Source organism: Centroberyx gerrardi, chromosome 24, assembly GCF_048128805.1.
Source record: "Centroberyx gerrardi isolate f3 chromosome 24, fCenGer3.hap1.cur.20231027, whole genome shotgun sequence".
Taxonomy (NCBI): Eukaryota; Metazoa; Chordata; class Actinopteri; order Beryciformes; family Berycidae; genus Centroberyx; species Centroberyx gerrardi.
This window is the reverse complement of record NC_136020.1, coordinates 5,384,021-5,409,298: the sequence shown is the minus strand read 5'-3', so window position 1 is coordinate 5,409,298 and position 25,278 is coordinate 5,384,021. Positions and strand designations below refer to the sequence as shown.

At 42.6% G+C, this 25,278-nt stretch overlaps 1 protein-coding gene across 3 annotated transcripts; it reads right to left on the bottom strand.

Moving 5' to 3' along the window:
* Positions 1-1,350: 1,350 nt before the first annotated feature.
* upf2 (UPF2 regulator of nonsense mediated mRNA decay) lies at positions 1,351-22,083 on the bottom strand. 3 transcript variants are annotated; one of them, XM_078281989.1, is made up of 22 exons: positions 22,041-22,083; positions 20,869-21,243; positions 19,667-20,446; positions 19,398-19,558; positions 18,863-19,054; positions 18,616-18,765; positions 18,184-18,287; positions 17,882-17,967; positions 17,497-17,605; positions 16,716-16,829; positions 16,506-16,622; positions 15,972-16,157; positions 14,928-15,131; positions 13,947-14,222; positions 12,876-13,059; positions 9,826-9,983; positions 7,749-7,853; positions 7,387-7,485; positions 6,439-6,612; positions 4,414-4,555; positions 3,875-3,995; positions 1,351-2,615 (listed from the first exon to the last, which is right to left on the bottom strand). In XM_078281989.1, exons 2-22 carry the CDS (start codon positions 21,240-21,242, stop codon positions 2,606-2,608), a joined length of 3,846 nt encoding a protein of 1,281 aa, XP_078138115.1. In that variant the 5' UTR covers position 21,243; positions 22,041-22,083; the 3' UTR covers positions 1,351-2,605. The 3 variants fall into 3 exon arrangements, with proteins under 3 accessions (XP_078138115.1, XP_078138116.1, XP_071768170.1); XM_078281990.1 differs by having other exon boundaries at positions 1,351-2,612; XM_071912069.2 differs by having other exon boundaries at positions 6,439-6,609.
* Positions 22,084-25,278: the final 3,195 nt, after the last annotated feature.

The following is a 25,278-nucleotide window of genomic DNA, read 5'->3' as shown; positions in this document are numbered from 1 at the left end:
TTTCTAATTGAGGCTTTTGTTTTTCTTCGCTTTACTCTAGAATGAAAAGAATGAATGTGTGGTGTTTAATGATTGGCCATGTCTGGGGAATAATTCACCTGGGTTGAAACTTTAAAGGAATAGAAGTGATGAGAGCATAGACTTCATACATGTGTCCCCGGTAGATCGTTGGCTCCGGTGCTCCAATACAAATTTTGCATACACTATGTTGAATGATAGTAGGCTCCATGCTAACACATTAGCATACACTCTGTGTGTTTACATGCACGCTAATAATTCGATCTTAACCCAATTAAGGCAATACTCAGACTTAATTTATCACGTAAATTGTCATTTAAAGTCCTGATTATCTCAATCAGAGTTAGGTCATACTCAGAGTCAACATAACCCAGTTAACACACCCAGGTCACTGCTCAATCTTTCCATTTATTAGGACATGTGAACGCCTTACATTTCTTTTGCCTTTTTCCAACTGCGCATGTAGACACAGTGACCATGCTGTATTTGCAAAGCAAACATGGCTCAGTTCAGTGGAGGGACGAGTATTCGATTAATGCATTAAACGAATCCATGTGAACCAGGTTATTTGAGAAATTGTGTCACTTCGAACCATGTAAATGTAAATATTGTAATTGTAAACCTATAGATTGATAGATCTTAAAAATGAAATATTAACTAAATATTTTGGTGTCTCTGGCAGCTTTGCTTGCTTGTGCAATGAGATTTCATAACTTTTTTTCCCAGACATATTTCAGATTTTACATTGGACTCCTTATGTACTGACCACCACCTAGCTGCACAGAAGCAATGCTGTCTAAGTTGCAGACTATTGCATAAGGCCTCAACAGAGAAGCCTTCTTCCCTGAGGAGTGTGGCTCGGAGACTTCTAGACTTAAAGAGTGTGTGTGTGTGTGAAAGAGAGAGAGAGTGAGGGCATCTGGGGCATCTTTGGGAGTGACCGAGGAGAATCTGCGTTCTCGTTTAGCGTGATTTGTCTTAATGAGCGTGCATGTCCTGCAGTGTGTGTTAGCGATGCGCTGCATACGATGTGTTTGAGAGGAGGGAACCGGGCGGGAAGTGAGGAAATGGTTATGTTTGGCCTGTAATTAGGTCTAGACAAACAGACGCACCCTCTCGCTGCTCTCAAACACACGCAGCACACACTCATTTATAGATCATTCATTCATCATAGCTCATTCTATTGCATGTATATGGCGAGGGTAAGAGTTTTATATAGACGGTTATTTTTCATACCTTTATTGTGATATTACTTAGTCTGTCATGAGCCAAGACAAAGCCGAAGGCAGTTTAGAGCATGTTTGAATCTTAAGACACAAGACAAACTATAAATTGGAGTCACCAGTGGACACTTTACTACAACACAGGCAGAGAATAGCTTAGAAAGCTGGTGCAGAAAAGGCCCATGCAGCAGAATACAGAGTAGATCTACCTATAGGTTCAGCAGACAAAAATAATCCAACGGTATATAGTCACTGCCGCCGCTAAGCACGACTCTCAGGCACACAGATATGGATGTTATCAATTTTGTCAAAGGAAAAATATGCTTTTTTTTTCTTTTCTTTTTTTTACCACATTACGGCACACAAATCCAAATCAACACAAGCTGTATACGTGTCCAAACTTATCTCTTTTGATGCTGAAAGAAAACATCTAGAGGGCTTAAAAAGCAGGGGGGGAAATAAAGAATATGTACGCTCAGGTATATATTATATTTGCGACCATGAGATGCGGGTCGGTTAAGTCTCTCCTGGCCTGATCACCGCCGTGGCAAGTGTGCACGGCGAAGCGCTTCCTCTGCGTGTGCGCGCCATCCACGTCTTCCTCTACACCGTCGGGCGTATCGTCTCTCAGTGGGCGACCCTCCCCAACCCCAACCCCAACCCCCCTCCTCCTCCTCCGTCTTTCAGAGCTGCCTTGACAAACAGTGTGCAGTTTTAGTTAGGATAGAGAAAAAAAGTAGACTTGAACAACAGATGCGTTCCCAGTTTTTAAAGAGTCAAAACAAATCCCTACGGATGTCGAATCCCCCTCTCCCCCCCGCTACTCTTGCACACAAATTCTGTCCGTTGATTCGCAGCTTTCTAAACTCTGCATCCTAAACGTTGAGTGACTTTTCTACTCCTGTGCTGGTTTTGACGGCTGGAGGCGATCCCATTCACCCTGCTGTCTGTTTGTATCCGTCTAGCAGCCGGTCGGTGGTTTCATTCATCTTTCTAGTTCATTCTCTGGTCCAGACAGGTGGTTGGTTGTTTTTTTTTTTTTGCGCGCTACTGTGCCGCTGTCGTCTCAGGCGACAGACAAAAAGAAAGGGAGCCGTCCGTCTGACCCCCCTGACCCCACCCCTCCCCCTTGTTGATAAGCTTTCTCCTCCTTGTGCTTCAGCCCCACGGTGGGTTAAGTGTTTGTATGGGTGGGTGGTGGTCCGCCCCGGCATCAGTGGGCGTCTGGAGGACTCATTCACTCCTGTTTCAGACGAGACCGGTCTCCCTCCGATCTTCTCTCTCTTCTCTCGCTCGCTCGCTCTCGTTCTCGCTCGTTCGTTCGCTCACTTACTCGCTCGCTCGCTCCCGGGCCCAGACTCCGATCAGCGTCTCCTGGAGGACAGAGCAGGACGTTACTGTAGGAGCTGCTTCCGGGACCGGGTTTCCCTCTAGACCAGCGGAGGCCAGTCATGGAATGTGCCATGGAAGAGTCTGCAGGTTTTGATTCCGACCAAACGCTACAGCGGCTGATTTCACCGGTTAGTTCTTTCCTCTCTGGTTGAAGGTGCTGTAGCGTTTGGTCGGAATCAAAACCTGCAGACTCCTCCATGGCAAAAGACTGCACACTACTGGCTTACATTGCTTAATGATTTATCTTGTTTGCTGTGGTATCTAATAGTATCACATTTTCACATACACTTAGTAACTGGTATCAAAGCAAAATAAATCTAGTGTCGTGACAACACTACTCCAACTGGAGATCACCATTATCTTCTCACTCAAAAAAAACACAGTCTGTAATCTCTCTTCAATGTTTTCTACTCCATCCTCTGGCATTAATGTATTCTCCTGAAATTTCCTGTATTCTCACACTGCAGCTGACTGTCCTTAAGTTTCTTAATTCAAAAATATTATGCACTAATTTTAAAAAACCTTTCCCCCAAATGTAAAAAAGTATTCCAAAACGGGTCACACTTGCTATTAAATAAGCTTGTGGTTGGTTATGGGTTTAAGAAAAATGTCATGTATGCAAAAATTCCTCTATAGAGTGCTTATGTCATGTTGTCATTCCTCGATACAGATGCAAGAAAGACACACAAGGTGCTTCTGATGTAAAGAAAATATAAACTTCATGCAATCTTTATTTCCAAATTTTTTCTACAGCTTTTAAAGAAAATTAAGAATCTCACTTGAGCTTAGCACCTGCAAAGCAGAACACATTTCAGTTAAATAAAGAGCAAAAATGAAGAGTCTCTCCTCCACAAAAACTATTTTACTAACTTGCTGAACCTTCGCAGCTACTGCCTCACTCCTGCTGACTTCATATTATTAGTCTTTAGTGGGGCTTGGACACACACACTTTTGAGGCTCTGTCAAAAGCGGGTCCAGCTCATCTGGCTGGCTCTAGCCTACTCCATTTTATATGCGTTGTTTCTCTCCTGCTTGTCTTGCCTCGCTTGTCTCTCTTGCCTGTCTTGCTTCTCATGTCTTTCATTTCTTGCCTGTTTTCTCAGTCTTCTGTTCAAAGAGATGCCGATAAGGAAGAGTCAGTACATAATAAGATAATGAGCTCTCTTCCTTATTCCCGCAGTCACGAGTACATGCTGCGGGTTGTGTGTGTCTGTGACCGGGGTTGAGGGTGTGAGTCTCACCTTCCTCCAGTCTTGAAGATGAGGTCGGCGTTGGGAGCTCCTTTGGGGTGCTGGTAGCGTGGCCGGCGCTCCCGGTTGGTGTTGGCCGGGGCCGGCCGCTGGGCCAGGGACTGCATCATCTCTGTACCACACACACACACACACACACACACACACACACACACACACACACACACACACACACACACACACACACACACACAAGGTACAAGGTACTGATTGTCAATAGTGACAGTTAATGCAGCTTGCCCTTACGGAAATTAACCTGCTTTTCATTATCAGCATGGAATGTGGCTGAGGCAGCGCTTTCTCTACAAAAAAGTGGAACCATGTAAACACACCCATATCCAGTCTATTACAGGAATACAGCAAGTTTTTGGAGATTGGCCTGTTGTTTAGAGACTTTTCCAAAGGGAAAGTAGTCCCTGGTCATTCAATTTTTATATCATTTTGTATCAATCATTTTTGTATCATATTTGGTGTAAATTTCACTGATCTCCTCCTCCACGGGGTATTTAACTCAAATCGTCATCCCATACCCTGGTAGTCCTCCTGCTCCTGCCTCTCGTTGATGTCCAGGGTGAGTTTCTTCATCCTCATGCGCTCCTCCTGCTCAGCCTGCTGCTGGTTGAAGTGGTTGGCCGCCAGGTGAGATGACAGGGGCACGTTCAAGATCTTGTACTGTTGACCAGACACACACAGCGCCGTTTCTTTATTTACACTGGCAAAACTGGCATACACAGGCTCAAAGATCAGTGAGAGGAAGACAGACATCAATAGAGTTCAACCAGTATGGGTTGTTGAAGGCTGATATGGGTTCCTATATTTTTTTTCAAACTACCCATAGCCGATATTTATATATAAAAAAATCAATCAATCAATCAATTACTCAGTATATCCTCCAGAATGTTATTCCTGTCAGAGTGGAAAAGCTTCTGAAACAACATTTAGACCCTGGGACACTAAAATATATAATAACAATAATAAAACATTCATACATACTTGTAATCAAATCAAAATGTCTCGTTACAATCAATTCAGATCAATTCTACATTATATAAGGCAACATTGGCCTCATACATCATCAAACCAAAATAATAGTGTAACCCTAGACAAGAGTACAGTATTTAGCATAGAGCGTTAGCGTGTGTGTATGTGGTACTGACAAGGCTGTTATATTCTGCAAATTCCAATTCCTAAACTCTCTCTCTCAGTTAAATTGACATGTGTGGGTCTGAGGAGCTGGCAGCAACAAGCTGCGAGAGTGTGTGTGTGTGTGTGTGTGTGTGTGTGTGTGTGCATGTTTGTCAGGGAGCGACTCCAGCTGCGGTCCAGGTACATCCTACATAGAGGTAGTGACACTACTACTACTACACACACACACACACACACACACACACACACACACACACACACACACACACACACACACACACACACACACACACACACACAGGACTCCTTTATTCACCATTGCGGTAAACCCAGTACAGCAGAGGGGGAGCTGTGTTTATAATGGGGGTGCAGAGAAAAATGTCATTTCCTATCTATATGGCTTATTATTACATCTACATAGTCTGTGTACTCGCCGACTTCTCATATAAAAACTAATTTATTTTGCGTATATGTATCTGGCAACTGTCCTTAAAATAGAGTAAAGTCATGTGTGCTACTGTGAGTGTAGAGTGCTCTATTAAAACTTAGTGCGCTGGCAGAAAGCTGGACACACCCTACAGTACAAGAACCAGTCTCTGCCCTCAAACCACACATTCCACCGCTGCCGTTTGCCTAAACACACACACACACACACACACACACGCACACACACACGGCTGCAACTCAAGAGTCAATATTATTCCTGGGTTCAGTCGGACAGTGCTGAGTCTGTGAGGGAATTTCATTCAGTAGGAAGGAGGTGTAAAAGAAGGAAGGAGCGTATCGCTCCTCTCCTGGTGTCCCTTCGCTGTCAGTGATAAAATCCACTTTAAAACTCTTGGTGTTTCTTTATAAAGCTTTGTATGGTCTTGCTCCTTAGTATATTTCTGGACTTCTGGACCCTTACAGCACCACTAGGTCCCTTAGGTCCTCTGGCCAGGGGCTTTCTAGGTTAAAACTAAAGGGTGATTGTGCTTTTGCTATTGCAGCCCCTAGACTGTGGAACAACCTTCATGAAGCGTGAGGTTAGCAGAACACAATGCAATATTTTAAAAAAATATATATATATTTTTTTTTTAAACTTTTTGTCCGTTTAGCTTGTTTATTGTCATGTTATCTTTTTGGTGTTTAATGCCCTATAAAAATAAAGTTAAACTTGGTTGGCGTAAACATCAATATGTCACTGTCAAATGAATTGTGATACCTTGGTATGATTACTGTAAACAAATGAGATCATGGTTGAGATGAATGGTAGCCTCTATCTCACACTAGTGGTATTGTTAGTGCATTTCTTGACCCCCCTCCCCCTTCCTCCGTTGCTCACAAGTTCAATTGTGGTAATGATTTGTTGATGTTAAAATACTACACATGGCACCTTTCAAAGTGTGTGTGTCCTCTGCAGATTTTACCTGCTGCTTGTTGCCTTTGCGTGTGAGCATGACAAACTGCATGGTGTCAGAGATGTCGGAGTCTCCCTCCCCGGTGCATGCTGGTCCGGGGCAGCCCTTCCTCAGCTGGCTCTTCAGCTGCAGGGGAATGGCCACGTCCAGCTGGTGCACTTTCACTGCCTCGCCGCTGCGCTGCTGTGGAAACAAACACACAAGTCAAAATCCCTTCTTCCTTCACAGTAAGAGTCGACCTGGTATCTTAAGATAAACGTTTAATGTAACAGTAATAACAGTAATAGGACACAGCAAAGAAAATAATATCATTAAGAACAGAGCAAATGGAGGGTATTTACATGAACTTATTACATAACATAATGCAATGGAATCAGTGGTATCAACCTGTTATGATGGATATGATGCAGTTTGATTGATTACATATTTATTGTAGAATTGATTAATACTACACTAGTTGTCTATGGGGAACCCTCAACATGAATTGATTCTAATGAGACATTTTGATTGGATTCCACACAAGTATGCATGAGTATGTTTTATTATTATCATCTTGGGTTTCAATGAAAAGATTTAGTGTCTCAAAAATCTGGGGGAAACACTACAGATTTTTTGGCATCAAAATAAGAGAAATTGGCATCTTCAATACAGAATATCGCTATCGGCCTTCAAAAACACACACTGGTCAATCCCGAAGTAGAAATCTCTATGCAAAGTATGGAAAATGTATGAATTACAACATGTATGAGCTTGTTCCAAAAGCAGCAGTACAAAATACTAAGACAAAGAAAAATATGTACAATATGATAATTTATCCAAAATATATCATATGTGGCAAATGAGAAAAATATGACTATATGAGGAAAACAAACAAAAGGTTATACACAGGATGTGCAAAATGCGTGTCGTATTCGCATTTTAGCCCACAGATGAGTATGAGGCACGATGTTAGCATACCTGCAGGTTCTCCAGCATCATCTTGTCCAGAGCCTGGATGAAGTCCTCGTCCTCGGCGCAGGCCACGTGCTTTAGGCCACCACCACGGATGGTCACCTCCTATGGAAAGGCAGAGGATGAGCGCAAACCAATTCATACACTCTCAGAAAAATCTAAAAAGATCCATCAAAACACTACGTATCCATTTTGGAATAAAACTATGACCTGAAGTTCATCATTAAACATCTCTAGGGATTCCAGTCTGTAAAGGTTACCAACCATCTTTCAAAAAGCACCAGAATTTGTTTTCATGTTGTGCTATCAATTTGGTAGAATGTTTTTTTTTGGAGCAAAACTATTCATATCCACATGTTCAATCTTACATTGTTCTCCTCGTCGGTTTCATTTTCTTTATTGGAGTCGGTCAGGTAGTCGGTGTTCTCCTCCTCCTCCTCCTCCCTCTCCTCTTCCTCGTTCTCGGACCCTTCCTGGAACAAACAGAGCCGCATCTTGTTTACTGACCAGGGATTCAGCCAAGTAGGGTTAGACCAATATATCGATTTAATTGGGGCAATATTGTTCTTTAAGTGAAAAACTGGATGTCAGCCAGTCAGTGTTGTCCATCTCTGATATGAGGGAGAATCCGTCCTGACTAGGGATGCACCGATCCGATACTGATATCGGATATCGGTCCGATACTGACTCAAATAGCTGGATCGGGTATCGGTGACAATGGGGCCGATCTATTCAATTCAATTCTATGTTTATGTCTACGTGCGCATACTACGTCATGCGTCAGCAGCGCGCCGGTAGACCCGGCCATTTGCCTTCGGTGCGTCCGATGGCTCCTCCGGTCCAGCAGCTTCGGAGGATCCCGCCTGCCGCGCGCAGCGTCTCGCGCACTGAATTCTCACTCGTGGGGCGCGAGCCTCCCGCAGCTAGCATCCAGGCTAACAAGCTAACCTGGCGCCCAACCCTCATAACAGAGCCGGGGTCGGGGTGAGCTGACCGGGGGTCGGGGTGAGCTGACCGGGGGTCGGTGCTGATGCTCGGTAGTTAAAAACACACCTGCATGAATACTTTGTCTCGGTTATATGTTTAAACTCTCCCGGGTCACCGCGCGGCCGAGCAGGCTGCCATTTAACCTGCGAGGTAAAGTAGTTTTCCACCAATTATACAATCGGCGCGTCCAGCCAGACTCCATTCATAAATCCAAGGTGTTCGTCAGGTACTGCTGCTCCATTCGGCCGACACATAGTCAGACTAACATACCTTGATTTTTTTTTCTGAGGGCTGTTTCATAAAGCAAGATTACCAGTTAAACCAGAGTTATTTCAGTAATTTAGGTTTATTCTGCATATTTTGAATGTTTTGTTTTTACCAAGTTACTTGTTTATACTACTTGTGTGAATTGTGATTTAATTTATCAAGTTTGCACTAGTTTGTGACTTAATTGTGATTTAATGTTTACATTTTGTTCTCATTTGATGCAGTTGTATTGTTTTATACTGGAATTTTAATTCCTGATCAATTTGTTGCTGCATTTAAAAGGTTTACACTTGAATTGTAATTCCTGTTAATTTTGAAGATGTTATACCAAGTTGCTGGAGCACGATTATTTATTATTTTAATAATAAATAACAATTGAGTACATTTATATCTATGTATTTATTTGTTACATTTTGTTTTACAAAGCTAGGAAAGCAATGTTAAAGTCAAGCCTGATGTTGCTTTACACATAAAAGAATGATCCCAGTCTCTTCCACACAGTGAGGCATAGCCTACAGTTTATTAATTAAACACTGGTATCGGATTGGTACTCGGTATCGGCCGATACCCAAAGCCCAGTTATCGGTATCGGTATCTGGACTGAAAAAGTCGGATCGGTGCATCCCTAGTCCTGACCACAGCTAATCCAACACGATATCTGTCTAACATGAATTCTAATGTGGCATGATCAGATTCCACACAATTATGCATTAATATGTGTTTATTATTTTAGGCCAACTCATTTCACTGCGGTGTGGATGTATTTTAATCAACCGCTTCAGGGTGTCAGTCTGTGAAACCTGCAGTGCAACCTGCCTCACCCTGCCCTCAGGAGCTGCTAAGCCACATAAAAGAATTTCATTAGTCTGGGTTTCAATGGAGAGTTTTAGTGTCCCATGATGGACTAAAGGCTTTTCCACCCTGACAAGAATAAAGTTCTGAGCAAAAGAAAGAATTCTTGTCATTTTATGCATGAAAATGGTCAAATTTAAAGATTGAATATTGTGTGTGGCAGATATATCAGGATTAGTCAAATTGATTTAGACAGCCAGTGTCAGGAACACAGTTTCAACACACATATTAATGTGTTAAGTTATTCTGAGTGTGATATTAACATGTCGATCTACCGGCACCAACAGTAGAAAAGGGGTGGACAGACAGGATGGAGGTTTTTACAGTCAGTTCACTCACTTCCTCCTCCTGTTCATTCATTTCGCTCTCGTTGCCCGACTGCTCCTCCGTCTCCGCCCCTCCCTCTTCATCGTCATCGCCGTCGTCATCTTCCTCGTCCAGAACCTCGCCCTCACCCATGGCGCTGGAACAACGGCCGTCCTTCTCCATGGCTAGGCCTTCATGAACACACGCATTGAGACATGTTAACACATATGGGATCAGAGGGCATGGGGAAGAAGTTGAAGCTCTTTGAGGAAACAAGGAAAAAATGCAACTCGCACAATATTCGTCATGTTTTTCTGAGCGTAAAGTCAACATTATATTCCATAACGCTATGTTGACCATAATGCTCTACAGCAGGGCTATTCAATTGGGCCAGATTTTAAAACCAGGAAATGTAGATGGGCCAGACATTTTCAGCAGCCTATTTAAAACCTTTTTTTAGCTTTAGGTAATGACAATTTTTAAATAAACGCAAATGAATGTAGTAAAAAATAGCAATGTTTATTGTTTCACTTTTGAAATAAAAAAAATATTTTTGGTCACATATCTGACCCAGGCACATCACAAAGTGCAGAAACAGAATAAAAAAGAGCTATCAATGCACAGAATCATAACAAGTGGCAATAACAGTAACCAATAACACACTCTATCTCTCTCTACCAGTATCTCCCTCCCTCCCTCTCCCCTCTCTCACACACACACACACACAAAACAATGTTTATTGTTTCACTTTTGAAATAAAAAAAAATATTTTTGGTCACATCTGACCCAGGCACATCACAAAGTGCAGAAACAGTCCAGGCAGGGTTAAACCAACGGTTTTCATTGTCAATTCTACGTTTCAGGGTTGACAGAGACATATTTTCAGAAAAAGTGGGGGTCGTCTTATATTCGAGGACTAGACAAACGTGTTCACAACATCAGATATTCTTTTTGAATGGACAAAGTACCGGTGTAAAACCGACTGCTACACGGAGTGTTGCATTATGGGTTGTTTGTAGCCTTAATGTTGCTAGGCTAGCGAGTGTCTTAAAGTCTGTTTATAGTGAGTCTGTTAGAGTCAGTCAGCCCCAAAAGTGTTTCGTTAGTCCAGTTTAACCTGCAGGAGTTTCTGAAGGCTCGTGTAACGTGTTTTTCTGCCACGGAGGAAATAAATTCATGACGAGTGAAAACGAGTCAAAATTTTTATAAAATAATATTACAATTAAAATTGCTATTAAAATAGCCTATTTAATTCAAGCTCGCTGGGCTACTCGGAGGTTGCTTCTGGGCCGGATGTGGCCCGCGGGCCACCAATTGAATAGGCCTGCTCTACAGGAATAATGGTCATGTTCTCAACAGGCTTTAGATGCAGTAATCAGATTACACACAGAGATGGTTATGACAGATTATATCATAAACTACTCCAAGTATGTCCAACCCGGGTGAACGGCTTTCCTCCAACAAAAGCTTCACTTATAAATAAAACAATTATTCATGAGAGAAGGCATGAGGAAATGACTGCTTCATTAAAAGGGAGCTTCGGCGTTACACACCGACCTAGACAATGAGCGCCAGACCAATTACAGAGCCAAATTACGTGAGAGTGGTGACAGAGCGGAGAAATGAAGTCAGGTAGGCAAGCTGAAGTTGAAGATCAGGTCTTGTGTAACCAGGGGGCTGTGGAATGCCTTATCCTGGTTAAAGGATGAAAGGTAAAACAATGGGGCCACTGTTTAGCTTGGGGGCCTCCATCTCCCTCATCAATCACTCTCTCCCTTTCATTCACACACACACAAGCATAAAAAGGCAGGCAGGCGCGCACACACACACACACACACACACACACATACAAACTCACATGCACTCACTGACACACGCGCAGAGGGTGGAGCTGTGGTTTGCTGAAAGCATTCTCTCCACATTACACGTCAACACCTTGAAACTGTAAAACAATGCGGTGTGCCGGTGCTGCTATCAGGCTGAACGGTGAAGCCTGTTTGCGCTGTGACTGGAGAGTTCATTACACCTGCTACAGGAATGCTTCCCTCTTCCTCTCCTCTGCTGCTACAGCCACCTGACTCTAGCTTGCTCATCTGCTTTGCTCCATTCATTCACAACTGTCTGTCTTCTGCCCTGAAGACAGACAGTTCACGGTACACTCAGCAGCAGCCTACCTCGTTATTCAGTAGGCCTAAGTATTACAAAATTGCAAGGCAATAAATCACATTATTAGAAAGAAAACTCAGATAATAGGAGGTGGTAATGATGTCATGCCAATCGGAACTTCTAAAGTGATATTTTGATCGGATTACACACAAGTATGCATGAATATGTTCTTCTCCTAATTATCATCATCATCCAAACTATTATTTTTTTTATTATTCATCATCCTGTGTTTCAATAGAGTTTTAGTCTCCCACGGTCTAAACAGGCAACAGATGAATCAGATAAATCTCAAAAGAGAGAGAAGCCATTTGGGCATGTGTATTTTTAGAGGAAGTTTACAACATAACAGGATCCAAATGATATATCATTGAATATTATTGGCACATATGCAACCCATATAATCATCTCAAAATTGGATTTTACTATAGTTATAATATAAAATATATAAAATAATTATTTCTAAGATATTTACATTCACAAAAATCTGAGGAGTGAGGAACATTTTCCTTCAAAATACCCTGCAATTACATAAGTAATTCATTAGTGGCAGATATATTGAACGTCATTAATTTTAGTTCCCAATTATCAGACCCGAAAATCCTGTATCTGCTGGGCCCTGCAGTGTAGGCAGGACTGACAGCTGTGACAGTGTGTGTTAGGTATGTGTGTTTAGATGAGCTGAACCTGTCTGACAGATGGATAGACAAGAGAGAGAAGAGTGATGCAACAGCATCCTCCGCCTACACACCGGGGAATGCTGCTCAGCCGGGAAGACAGAGAGTGGGTCAACCTGCGAGGCTGGCTGCCAGCTACACTTACACAGTCACATCCTCTACACATGCTGTAATTGCATGCTTGGTGGAGACAATCGACAATTGCATGTGTCTGTAAATGTCAGCGGGTTGCTGCCAGCGTACCTAGTTTGACGAGCACCTCCCTCTCCAGGTCGGTGACCTGTTTGGTGGCCTCCTCCAGGGAGCAGCTGAGCCTCATCTTGGGCCTGAGCAGCTCCAGGGTGTCGGTGATCATGTAGTCGATGTCTATGGGGAACGGGTGGTCCTTGTTCCACACATCTATGCTCTTCTTCCACCAGATGTAGCGCTATAAGGACACACAATGACGTCAGGCAAAAACTTATCTCTGATATGAGGGAGAATCCGTCCTGACTAGGCCACTATAGAGGCCTAATCTCCTCCACTGAATTGATGCTGATATGAACCACAGCTACAGAGAGAGAGAGAAGTTTGCTTGGTTGCTTGTAATGTTGGCAATCTAGGAATTGAAGCTCATTTTGCTATTAAGTTGATTTGTACAGCAGCATTAACTAAATGCCTAAAATGTAAAATCCCAGAAGCTATGTTTCCATCCAAGTGCCAATAAATTTTTAGTCAACTTTTGAAATAGTGCAAAAAATATAATGCAAATTCTGTGCGTTTCCATCAGCTGGGTTGAAGTGAATACACTTTGTGTTCTTTAGTTTCGCCTAATGTTGGCTCTATTTCATGCTTTCATCCAAAGATGAAAACAAAAACATGCACTTGGCAATATACTAGTGTACCAACTACGGTCATACAACCAAGAAAGTTAGACTTATACATGGGAGACACAATGGGTATGGCATCTCAAGGAGATGTGCTGGACAGATATTTTACACACAACATTTCAAAACATCCAAAACCACAGTTTGAACCATGCATCGGGCTGATCATGCCAGGCCTACGTCAGTATTTTTTTTATTTGAGGAATGTTTTCATCGCTACTTATCTTCATCAACAACAAGTCCACTGAAGTCCACTTGAAGCGAGCGTAAAAACTTTTTTGAGATATTTAATTAATTGTATAAAATTCTGACGTTTCCATTCAGCTTTTCTGATTCGATGCAACATAATTTGCAAAAAACTAACTGGATGGAAAGCAAGCTAGAGAAAGAGACAGAAAGGACATAAAACTAAACAGAAGGACTCAAGGTGCACTGGAAGCAGACATGCCTGGAAGTAGATGAGGAAACAGTCCAGCTTCCTTTTGCTGGAGCCTCGGTCAAAGTACTGGCCGCAGGTATCCAGCAGGGTGCAGACCAGCCGGATGCGGAAGAGGTGCTCCGGCGGGTCCAGAGGGCTGGGGCTGCCGTCCTGGTTCACCCCGAAGGAGATGAAGGAGAAGAGGGTCCGGAAGATGACCGCCGACTCCACCATGCGATAGTTGTAGAGCTCACCCAGGAACTTGGCACTGCTGATACGCCGCTGGTTGAACTTGGGCTGGTTGACCTGGGGATGGAGAAGTGTGTGTGTTGTACAGTTAGATCTATGGAAAGCCCTTAACGTGAAATGAGCAATGAGACATTTTGATTGAATTCCACACAAGTATGCACAAATATATTTTATGCTTATTATCCTGGGTGTCACTGGAGAGTTTTAGGGTGTGATCGCACCTGCAGTTCTTCTTCTTTGGTCTGAATCGTAGTGGAAAAGTTGACTCACAGTACCCAATTACAAGTAAATCAGAGCTTGTTCGCAAAAGTCAGTAGACAATTTATTTAAAGAGATGTACCGTATGCATGTGTGTTCATCACATGTGCTCATCAACATTTCACCATGTTGTCCTGCTGTTGTCAGAGCCTGAGGGGCAACTTCACCTATGTGACACCTTAAGAAGCATGGTGCAAAGCCACGTGACTGCATCTTAGGTAGAGTCATACAGTATTCTCACGTGGCTCACAGCATGTACACACGGTTCATAATAATGACAGTAACAACATGTTACTTCATCTTCATACTACAGTCAAACATGTCAATCAAGATTAGCGCCTATTATCGTTTGCGTTCCTGTCCTCTCTCTGTTCCTTCTTCACCTCAACGCCCAAAGAACCCTCAGTAATATAGTATAGTAGAAGTATGTGTGGAGTATAAGTGGATCATATCATCAGTGGAGATACTATCATTTTCCCCATTACCTCCCCTTCCCCTCCTCACCTCCATGCCCAGGCGGATGTCCTCCAGGACGCCGTCCACCACGTGGATGCCTACGTCCTCCTGGTAGGCCACCAGTCCAGCCAGCAGGTTTGCCACACAGTGGATGCTGTTGTACTTGACGTTCCAGATGTTGACCATGCAGCAGATCAGGTAGCTCTTGATCTCGGGGTCCTGCCAGGGAAGCTTGCGCATCTGCCTCAGCACCTGGGGACAGATGGGAGCATAACTAATACATTCTGTATACTTCAAGTTTTTGTCCGCTATGATGTAGTATGCTTGCATTCAAACTTGGTATTTCTAATTAATGACGTTTATGAAAAAAAGAAATGAAATGTCTGAAATGTAGTTCACACCATATGTAGCGGTAAACCACACATTTTGGTTCACAAAACTAGCGCTAGTCAGATGGGGGTATAATTCTGCGCTAATATTAATAGAGTAAGAGACTTTAGTGCCTGAACAAAGATACTGAGCTTGCCAAATGAAATATCAATAAAAATGCAGCCAAAACATAGCCTAGTTAGATAAATACACACACACACACACAACTGAGAAAACACCATGAGGTCCATCTCAATTTGAATAGACAGAATAGAGGATAGACAGAATAGAAAATAGACCTGTGGGAACCACTGTAGACTGATGGCGATGACATATTGACTTAATTAAAGATCAGTTTATTTGAATGTGATCTCAGCTCTCTGGTTCCTTAGTTGATCAGCTGCCTTCATCACTTCTATGGAGATTACAGTAATGTTAGGCTATCTGGCTCGCTAGTTTAAGTTTATTTGCATATGAGAAGGGGATTATGGGACGTCTGTGAAACTTTGCAGCTAAGATGTGAAGATTTAAAGTCAAAGTTATTTTTTCTCAACACTACAACTTTTACTTCCTTTTATTAATATTTTACTGCTCAATAAAAATGTTTTAAAGAGAACAGGAATGGAATAGTCAATTTGCAATCATCAGCACAAGAATTGCTCGTTAATTGCTGGTTAGTGAATTAACATACTACAGTCTCTCCAGTCATATCAGGTCCTGTACCTTCTCGGTGGTGACCTTGGACAGGTCCTTGTAGAGCAGCTTGCGGATGTACTCCTGCAGCGGGGGTCTCTTCTTCTTCACGGTCTTCTCCATGGGCGGGGGGTTGCAGTAGTAGTAGGCGTTCTCCACCATGGTCACATAGCGCGCATCCAGATGCTGCGCCTGCTTTTTACGCATCATTTGCTCCTGGGACGCAGAGAGGAATTGACAAAATATCAGTTTCCATGAAGACTTACAGCAAAATATTCAACAGTCATAATAATATGGCTCAAAAGAAGAGGGTAGAGAAGATAAGGGAAATCCTTTTCATATGTATGAACTTCTGTAGCCCTGCTAATGTGAATACAGCACACATTTTGCACATCCTGTATATACAGTACGATGTACATTTTTTTCTTTGCTGTATCCTATTATGATGCTGCTGCAACAACGCAATTTACCCACGGGGATCATTCAAGTTTCATCATATCTCGGCATAATAATAATAATCATAATCTTTTTCCTGTGTGTGTGTGCGCGTCCTTGGGTGTATACCAGTAGGACGCTGGTACGCAGGTGGGACTCAGGGGATCTGAAGAGGAAGCGACCGCAGGTCTCCAGCAGGGTGCAGGCCATCTCGATGTGGTGATGGGAGAAATCAGACAGCAGCATCTGTTGGACCACACACACACACACATTAAACAACTTGTTTGTTCATCCACTAAACACAAAGCTTTAGATCACTGACAGAGATTATCCACCTACCTTGAGACAATGAAGCGTGTCCGTTTTGGAGAACATCTTGAACTTGGCCAGCTCCCCAATGAATCTGACAGTTTTATTTTTGGTTTCAATGTTGATCTGATCCTTCTTCCGAATCTATGGGAAAACATCAGTGAAGCAAAATAAGCCACCAATTCAAACTTAGAATAGTAATCCGCAACATTTTCATACAAATAAATTTCTGTTCTGCTACTCTACATCCACAATTGATTGATTTAACCTGTAGCCAGATCATGAAAGCTTTTACATTTGCTGTTCTGAACACCCAGAGTCTGGTAGCTCTTTACTGGGGAAAATCCTCTGCTGGAAAACTGGTGGTTCACAGATTACCACTTTTTAATGCAAAGTCCCCATTAGGTTTTATCCAGTGACACTAAATCAGTAATTAAAAGTAATAAAGAGGACTAGGGCTGCAACTAACGATTATTTTCATTGTCGATTAATCTGTCGATTATTTTCTCGATTAATCGATTAGTTGTTTGGTCTATAAAATGTCAGAAAATGGTGAAAAATGACAATCAGTGTTTCCCAAAGCCCAAGATGACGTCCTCAAATGTCTTGTTTTGTCCACAACCCAAAGATATTCAGTTTACTGTCATAGAGGAGTAAAAAAAACAGAAAATATTCACATTTAAGAAGCTGGAATCAGAGAATTTTGACTTATTTTTCTTAAAAAATTACTCAAACCGATTAATCGATTATCAAAATAGTTGACAACTAATCGATTAATCGATTAATCGTTGCAGCTCTAAAGAGGACCTACGTGAAACCTGAAGTCTCCCTTTAGCATGGAGCATAGGTCCTCAGCCACATCTGACATGCAGGGGTGAAGGGTCGCAACCAGGCGAGAATAAAAGGGCAGAAGATCCAACCTGCAAGAGAAAAACTGTGAGTGCCCTACTGGTCTTCAGTGCCATAAAACATGAGGATAGCACCACCTGGTGGCGTCAGTCACCATCACATCATAGATATCAACCATGAATTGAGCGCACTAGACTGGAGTTTGACCAATATGGGTTTTTGAAGGCCGATGCCAATACCAATATTTTTGGATTGAAGCAGCCGATAGCCAATATTCAGTATCTCTAAATTTGACCATTTTCACGTGAACTGATACATGAGTCTAACCCTGGTGTGCACAGCTTTACCTCTGCCTGGGAACGGTGAAGAGGGCACGGACAAGCTTCCTCCTGTTGGATTTGGTGTTCATGTTCATGCAGAAGTCCATGGCAGCCTGTGAGAATAAACAGTGTCCATAAAATAGAAATGATCATTCATGAAATCTCACAGATCTTTTTGCCTAAGAAGCAATGACATTGGATGTTTTTTTGCTTCTCAGTTACTTTTTGAACTGAGATCAGTGTTACCTTTTCAGCTGTCAGTCATTCTCTATTTCCTAAAACCCACCAAGTAAAGCCTGCCATTACTCCTTTGTAATGCTTCTCTTTACCTTGTCTATGAGGTCTCTGTTGACACAGTTGGGGAGCTGCTGGATGAAGGCGTCCACTATTAACTTCAAGTGGGACCCGGTGCTGGCCTCCTCATCCTCTTGTTCTTCACACACACAAAATAATCATGAAGGTAGGTGTTAAATCCACTTAAAATAAACTAAAAACTGCCAAAAAAAACAAAAAAAAACCTAACAGGACAATAAAAAGATTTGAGATTCACAGTTGCACAAAAGTACAATGCATTGTTAAAAAAAAAAAGACAAGCAGCATGTAATACAAATTAGAGCTGAAGAGTTTATCGTATTGTCAGAATCTCACATATATTGAAAGGGGTTCTAATACTATTCTGGCTATCAAGCTAAATAGTAAGCGTTAAATGTAGGAGGGGGCTGGTTTGTCAGGTGGCATTAAGGGAATACCTTCATCTTTACCTTGCTCGTCCAGCAGTTTCTTGGCCAGCTCTTCATTCTCTGCCTCATCTGGGCCTTCCAGTTCAAGAGGGTCGTCAGCAATGTCCAGAGCCTCCAACTCCAGCTCCAGTTCTTCTGTGGTGCTGGCCCCATCCTTCCCCTCTCTGGCATCTGAAGAAGAGAGCAACAGTAACACAGTCAGAAGAAATCTGTGTGTGTGTGTGTGTGTGTTCGCCCTCTGTCTGTGATTTTACTAAACATACTGTACCTTTGGCATCATCTTTGTCTTTGCCCTGGTTGCTCTTCTCATTGTCCTTGAAGAGGATGGCAGGGACAAAGGCCTTCAGGTCCACCATGTTCTCATAGAAGTTACGAGCATCCTCGTCCTCCCAGATGCCCCCCTCGAGGTCATACTCTCCGGGCTTACCGGGGGTGAAAATGTCAATGCCAGGGCCATGCTCTGTGGGCAGAAGGAAGACAAAATATTACACACAAAAACACTGGAAAGACCTAAAGCATCACAATTAAAATCTTCACGACAAGAATTGTGTTATCATAATTATAACGGTAACACATATAAGATTTTATGCCAATGTGAAATTGTGGAAATTATCACTGATGCTACATTCTATTGCCCTGCTGTTTTCTAACTGTATCTTTCCCCTCCAAGCTGCTTGAGAGCTCAGACCTCAATGGAGCTACTGTTTGTGATCCATTGTTATTCTGCAGATACATATTAATGAGAAAACCCTACATGTTGCATCTTTAAGTTTAAACAGGACCAGAAAAGAATCATCACACACCCTCCTGCACAGTCTTGTCCTGAGGAAGCTCTGGCATGTTTTCATCAAGCAGATCGGCCAGAGATTGAGTGTTGGCCAGGAGCTTCTGGTAGGAGGTGGCAAACTCCTCATACTGCTTGTGTCTGTCCTCGCTCAGCTCCCCTTTGGAATGGAGGATACGCCTGATGAGGACAAAATGTAAAGAGGTCTTAGTAAACAACAAAAAGCGACCAAGGAGAGCAATGCTCTGTGGGGAAAAAAATAAAATTTTCTTTTGGTCCCCTGCTCACCTGTTCTGCCTCTCAATGTTCTGCAGCTCTCGGTGGTCCTTCTTCAGGTGCTTGGTGAGTGATGTGAAGTACTCTCTTAGAAGGTTCTGGAAGGGCTGCTGTTTCTCTGTGTTGATGATCTCGCTCGGTGGGAAGACCAAGCCAAACTTCTCAGCAGCCAGTTTCACCTTGCGGGGCACCAGACCGGCGATGTCATCCCCGCAGTGTTTACAGAAGCTGATGACCACAGACACGTGAGTGTGCGTCTCCCGGTCCGTCCCGATGATGTTCTTCAGCTGCTCGTAGATGAGCGAGAGGCCCTCCTTGTCTGTGAAGAGGCCAACGATCGTGAGCTCAGCGATGAAGCGCAGGTCTGTGCGCAGCTTGCTCACGTTGGGCGACTTCTCCTCCTTCCGCGCCTCAAAGTGTTTCTTCCATGCCTGCAACAGCAGAGGGGCGAACTCAGCATAGCGCTGGTGGAAGAGGGAGCACAGGTGGACGGCGCAGCCAACGTCTGAGATCTTCAGCTTGGCCTCCACGACGGAGCTCACAGCCTCGCCGATGTACTTGCTGAGGTTGAGCGAAGCAAAGTCATTGGAGAGGGAGTCTCGCTGCTGCTCAGTGAGTGTCCGCAGCTTCTTGACAAAGGCGGTGTTCTTCTTAAGGCTGGAGTCCAGGCGGCTGAAGAAGGCCTCTTCGGGCCGACCCTCATGGGCGTTCTGGTTCTTGCTGCGGAGCTCCTTCCTGCACTGGTGGCGCTCCCAGGCCTCCTGGTGCAGCTGATGGCTCTCCTCCTTTTCCCTGGGGAAATAAGGATGAATCGAAGGTAAGGGACAATGGATGGTGAGGTTAAGTCAACAGAAGCAGAAAGATGATGTTTGCTAATGCATCCTTTGATTTTAGGGACCTTTCTGAACATTAAAACTTCCTGAGCTCTATGTACTGTTAAAACATAAAGCCGTTCATTTCTGTGTCAAAATTCCCTACCATCCATATCAGGTGTACCAAAAAAGATTAACATGAAACAAAACAAAGATTTCTGCCTAAAAATTGTAATGCCTTGTTCCTACTGGCCAGGGTCCTGCTATGCCAAGGACTGCCTGGTTCAAAGCTACAATGTTCTTAAATGATGGAGAGCACACAATCCAGTACTTTTTAATCACAACAGTGAAAAGGGGCCTTACAAGGAAGAGTGTAACAATACAATGTTCACCATCACTTACTTCTGCTGAGCCGCCTCCTCTTCACGTTGTCTTTTGGCCTCCTCCTCTTGGAGCTTCCTCTCCTGCTCCTCCTGCTGTCTCTTCTCCTCCTCCTCTTTCTTCCTCTGTTCCTCCTCTGCTTTCTGTTTCTCCTCCTCTTTCTTTTTTCGCTCTTTTTCTTCTTTCTTCCTCTTTTCCTCCTCTAGGCGCTTTCTCTTCTCCTCTGCAGCCTTGCCACTATCTTTTTTACCACTCATTTTGGCCTCATCTTTTGCTTTATCTCGAGAGGATGCTGGTCTTCTGTCACCATCTCTATCCTTCTCTTTTTCTTTATTACTGAATGAGCACACTTCTTTCTCATCCATGTTTACTGACCGCTTGCGTTCAGCAGGCATACTGGAGATAAAGGGAATAAAAATTATGCTAATCTGTAACTTGGATGCAATATGCAAGAAGCACAGCTTAGTGACACTTGTGAGCACACTGTAACATTATACTAAGGACGCCGTTCTGCATGAATTGTACCTAGTACAGCTAAATGTGATAAATACCAGGCGGCTAACGTTAGCATAAAGTGAGAGACCTGTTGAAAATCACTGACATTATAGTGCTAGCACATCACAATAGCTATATCGGTAGATACTTCGTTACTTACCTGCTTTCGAGAATATATAAACTAAAATTCAATCAAGTAACCAACGAAACCAACATAAATGTGAGTTTGCCGCACACCCACAGCCGTTTCGTCCTGGTTTAACGAAGATACCTTCGTTAGCTAGCTAGCTAGCTAGCCACCTGAATACTTATTCGGTATGCTAACGTTTGCTCACTTTACGTTGTGTAGCCGACGAATCAACAACAAATCGTGTTGTGCGTGAAACAGTCAGATTAGTAGCCTCGTGGCGTGGTAGACGTTTATATTTATATAAGAAGTCACAATACACAGTAGCTAGCGAAAATAGTTAACGTTACTTAGTTAGCGTTAGCATAGTTATCGTTAGCCGTCGTGTTAGCGTTAGGCCACTTGAATGGAAGCATTGAAACTGATGTAAACAAATGTCTTGACAGCGCGAAATTAGCAAATGGTGTTTATGTAATCGTTGTAGAGTAAATTTACAACAACTTAGACTATAATTCGCGTTCACCCATTCTAATGCAACAATTTTAATGCGCAATAAATGTTTAACGGTTACCTTCTACTTGTAGCAAAACAAACATCGGTCTTGAGCGTTGGTTTCCGTGTGAACCACAGAAGGACCCTCTTGTTTTGGTAACACAAATCATGCCTGAATAAAATTCTTCCTAATGGCCAAATGTACTAGTTATTTATTGTCAGGAATTTACATATATGCATAGTTTAGTTATAAAATATCAAAATATAATTAAAAACATAAACAATAACACATTTCGGTATATTAGGCCTACATTTCTATCACTCTGACAGGCAATACTTATGAAGGATACTAGTGCAACACTGTGCAATAATATAATAACAGACTACAGTGGGCAATCAATTTGCACCATTTATCACACTAGATACCATTTTGTTGGTGGTTTCTCTTCAGGATGAACAAAATAAAATGTTACAATCCCTGACAGCTGTGAGACTTGAGCTTCCAATACAAAATAATCTCATATTAGACAGATAATAAAGGTACAGAATTAAATGAAAATGTTTTCATTCTGTCTGAAACTTGTGGAAGGACATGGGAGTACTTTAAACATCTTCTAATTCACTAGCCAAGCTCACTTTCTGATTGGCTAGTTCTCAGAAAATGTGCCCACCCACAGCCAAATCACAATTTCCACTTGTTTTCCACTTAAAAAATGTAAAAACAACAACAAAAAACAAACAAACGTAAAAACACTTCATATTGCTTGAATAGAGCATCTTAAACAGTAAACATGTCAGTGTTAATTTAATTCTGCAAGTGTTAAATTCAATACTGCAAATGTTTAAGTCCAATCAACACTTATTAACACTCAAAAATAGGTCATCTGCATTGCTTGGAGAATTGTGTGTCTACCTCTACGCACTATACCTTAACTGATCCACATGATCTATTGATATTTTTACTTACTGAAAAGTGTCAATCTATTTTCATGTCACTGTTCATACTGTTTCACATGGGAAATAAGTTTGAAAATGTAGTTTTGTGATGGTGATGCATTGTGTTGTGGCAATTGTGGAGTTTTTTTTTTGTTTTTGTTTTGTTTTTTTCAGTTTCCTTATTCACCAAGACACAGGCATTTGCCCCAAAATAAATACATTTTATGTCAGTGAGGTTAATGATTTTAGTCATTTCTGTGATAAGTGAAAAAAGAGTTAAAATTTGCCCTAAAATGGATTACTGATTGATGATTATTATGATTGCTTATGTTAACTTATTTCTTGTGATTGGCGTATCCTGCAAGTCAGCAGAAACTATACCTGCCTCCACTCTCATCAGGTCCAGACTTGGTTCTCTTCCTCCTCAGTATGACAGTATCAAACTGTGCCTTATTGAAAGTGGCCAAAGATGCTGTACTATTAACATACTGATCCTTCCAAAGGTCTGTAAAGTGACATTTCATAAACTTCATGCAAATTTCCCTCTGGGTCAAAAATGCACATAGTACCTGAATCTGAATCAAACTTTCTAACAATTGACCATTTTCCTCCTCTTGCAGCCTGCGAGAGCGGCATGGTCAGAGTATATTATTTTACCTAATAGGATGGGAATGACTGTTTTTCATCAGTAGCGGCATTGTTCTGGAAAGAGACCCTGGCTGTGATAGGGCTGGCTGAGAGTGCAGGCATAGTAGATTACTGACCACATCATTTTCACACTTCCCAGGGTAGAGTGAACAGCCAGGGGAACAAGCCAGCCAACAGTCACACCCAAGGGACCACATGCAGTATCAATGGCCTCGGAAAAACTGGAGGCCCAGCAGGAGTTCTGGAGACTTCAGGTTGGAAGACCAGCATAGAAAATGAGAACTAGTATGTTTTGAGGACCAAGGATACAGCATCGGAGATGACAGCAATCCCTGACAAGGCAAAAGTAAACATGTCGTCCCTGACACAGGATGCAGTCATTGTTTAGGTTAGTCAATCATTTATAATTATGGTTTTTGTCTGTAGATTTGTGTGCTCTGTCATATCTCAGACACCAAATTTTGACCAATTTTGATCACATTTTGACTAAACTTGTGTGAATAATGCATCTCAACACTGCATTCGTCCCTGTTAGAGCAATCAGTGTAATTTGTAAGGATAGCTGGATTTTTGTGGCAAGTTTTGTGTCAGTCGGACAGTGATGGCCTGTCCAAGTTAGAAATTTCGACTTTTAATTATAGCGCCCCCATCAGGCCAATCAGAACACAATGTCAAAAAACATCATCCCTCCAACTCCCTCTGACATCCCTCCACACTAAGTTGTGACAGTATGTATTTCCTCTAATTCAACATTCATCCTAGCAGCTATGGACACGTAGTACACCCTCAGGTATTCACAGTCGAACTGTCAAACTGTCAAACTGCAAACACAAACTGGTAGAGTAGCAATCCAGTTTTTATAGAACTCACCTGCCACACAGCTGACGGTTAGTGCTGACTGGGCCTAAATTCAGAGTTTGGGATTGCTAAACCGAAGAAAATCAGCTTCACCCTGAGAAGCTGTCGCATTCGGCCCACCAGCATGATGCTGTCCGGTTTAAATTCTATGTCGATGACACTCTTCCGGGTGTTGAAGGTTGTGGTTGGCTGCATGTAAAGTCAGGATATACCATAGTTTAATATTGATAAACTTACATTTCGCTTTTTTGCATCTTGCTTCATGCAGTTGCTTTCTTGCACCTCGCTTTTTTCCTGATAATAGTTTGAGATTCAGTTTAATAATTTATTAGTGATGAAAGGTATATTTGTCTCCAGGCATATTTGGTTTCATATGTAACAACAGTTACAGTTAGCTCACATGTAACGAACCTTTGGTCAGGCAAAATCTGACCAATTGAACAAGTGCTACACAAACTTTCGCAAACTTTATCTTGGTGTGTATTACATGATACTGAAATATTGACATCTCCATGTGGGGAGTAGAGAGTTTGATAATTGTACCTTCTCTACCAACTCCATGGAAAGAAACTTTGGGCTTGCTGCCTAGTGAGGACCCACTGCCTCTCTGCCTGGTGCTTATTGGGGTCCCGCTACCAACAGAGGTCCCACTGCCCATTGATGTGGGAGGTCCCACTGCATACTAGATTCCGACTGCCTATTCAGGGTCCACTGCCCACTGAGATGAGGACCTGAGGACCCACTGCCTCTCTGCCCAGTGCCTACTAGGGTCCCACTGCCTTTCTGTCCACTGCCAATCGAGGTCCCACTACCTGCCGAATTTCCATCGCCTCTTTGCCCGCTGCTGAATGAGTTTCCACTGCCTAGTAAGATCC

Bases quoted from the DNA above. Each gene is read 5' to 3' on its own strand.
- upf2 (XM_078281989.1), bottom strand. From the start codon at position 21,242: ATGCCTGCTGAACGCAAGCGGTCAGTAAACATGGATGAGAAAGAAGTG. The intron at 17,968-18,183 runs GTAAAGAGAAGC...TTATTCTCACAG, and splicing joins ACAGAGACCTCATAGACAAG to GCTGCCATGGACTTCTGCAT. The intron at 7,486-7,748 runs GTAAGATTGAAC...GCCTTTCCATAG, and splicing joins AAACCGACGAGGAGAACAAT to GAGGTGACCATCCGTGGTGG.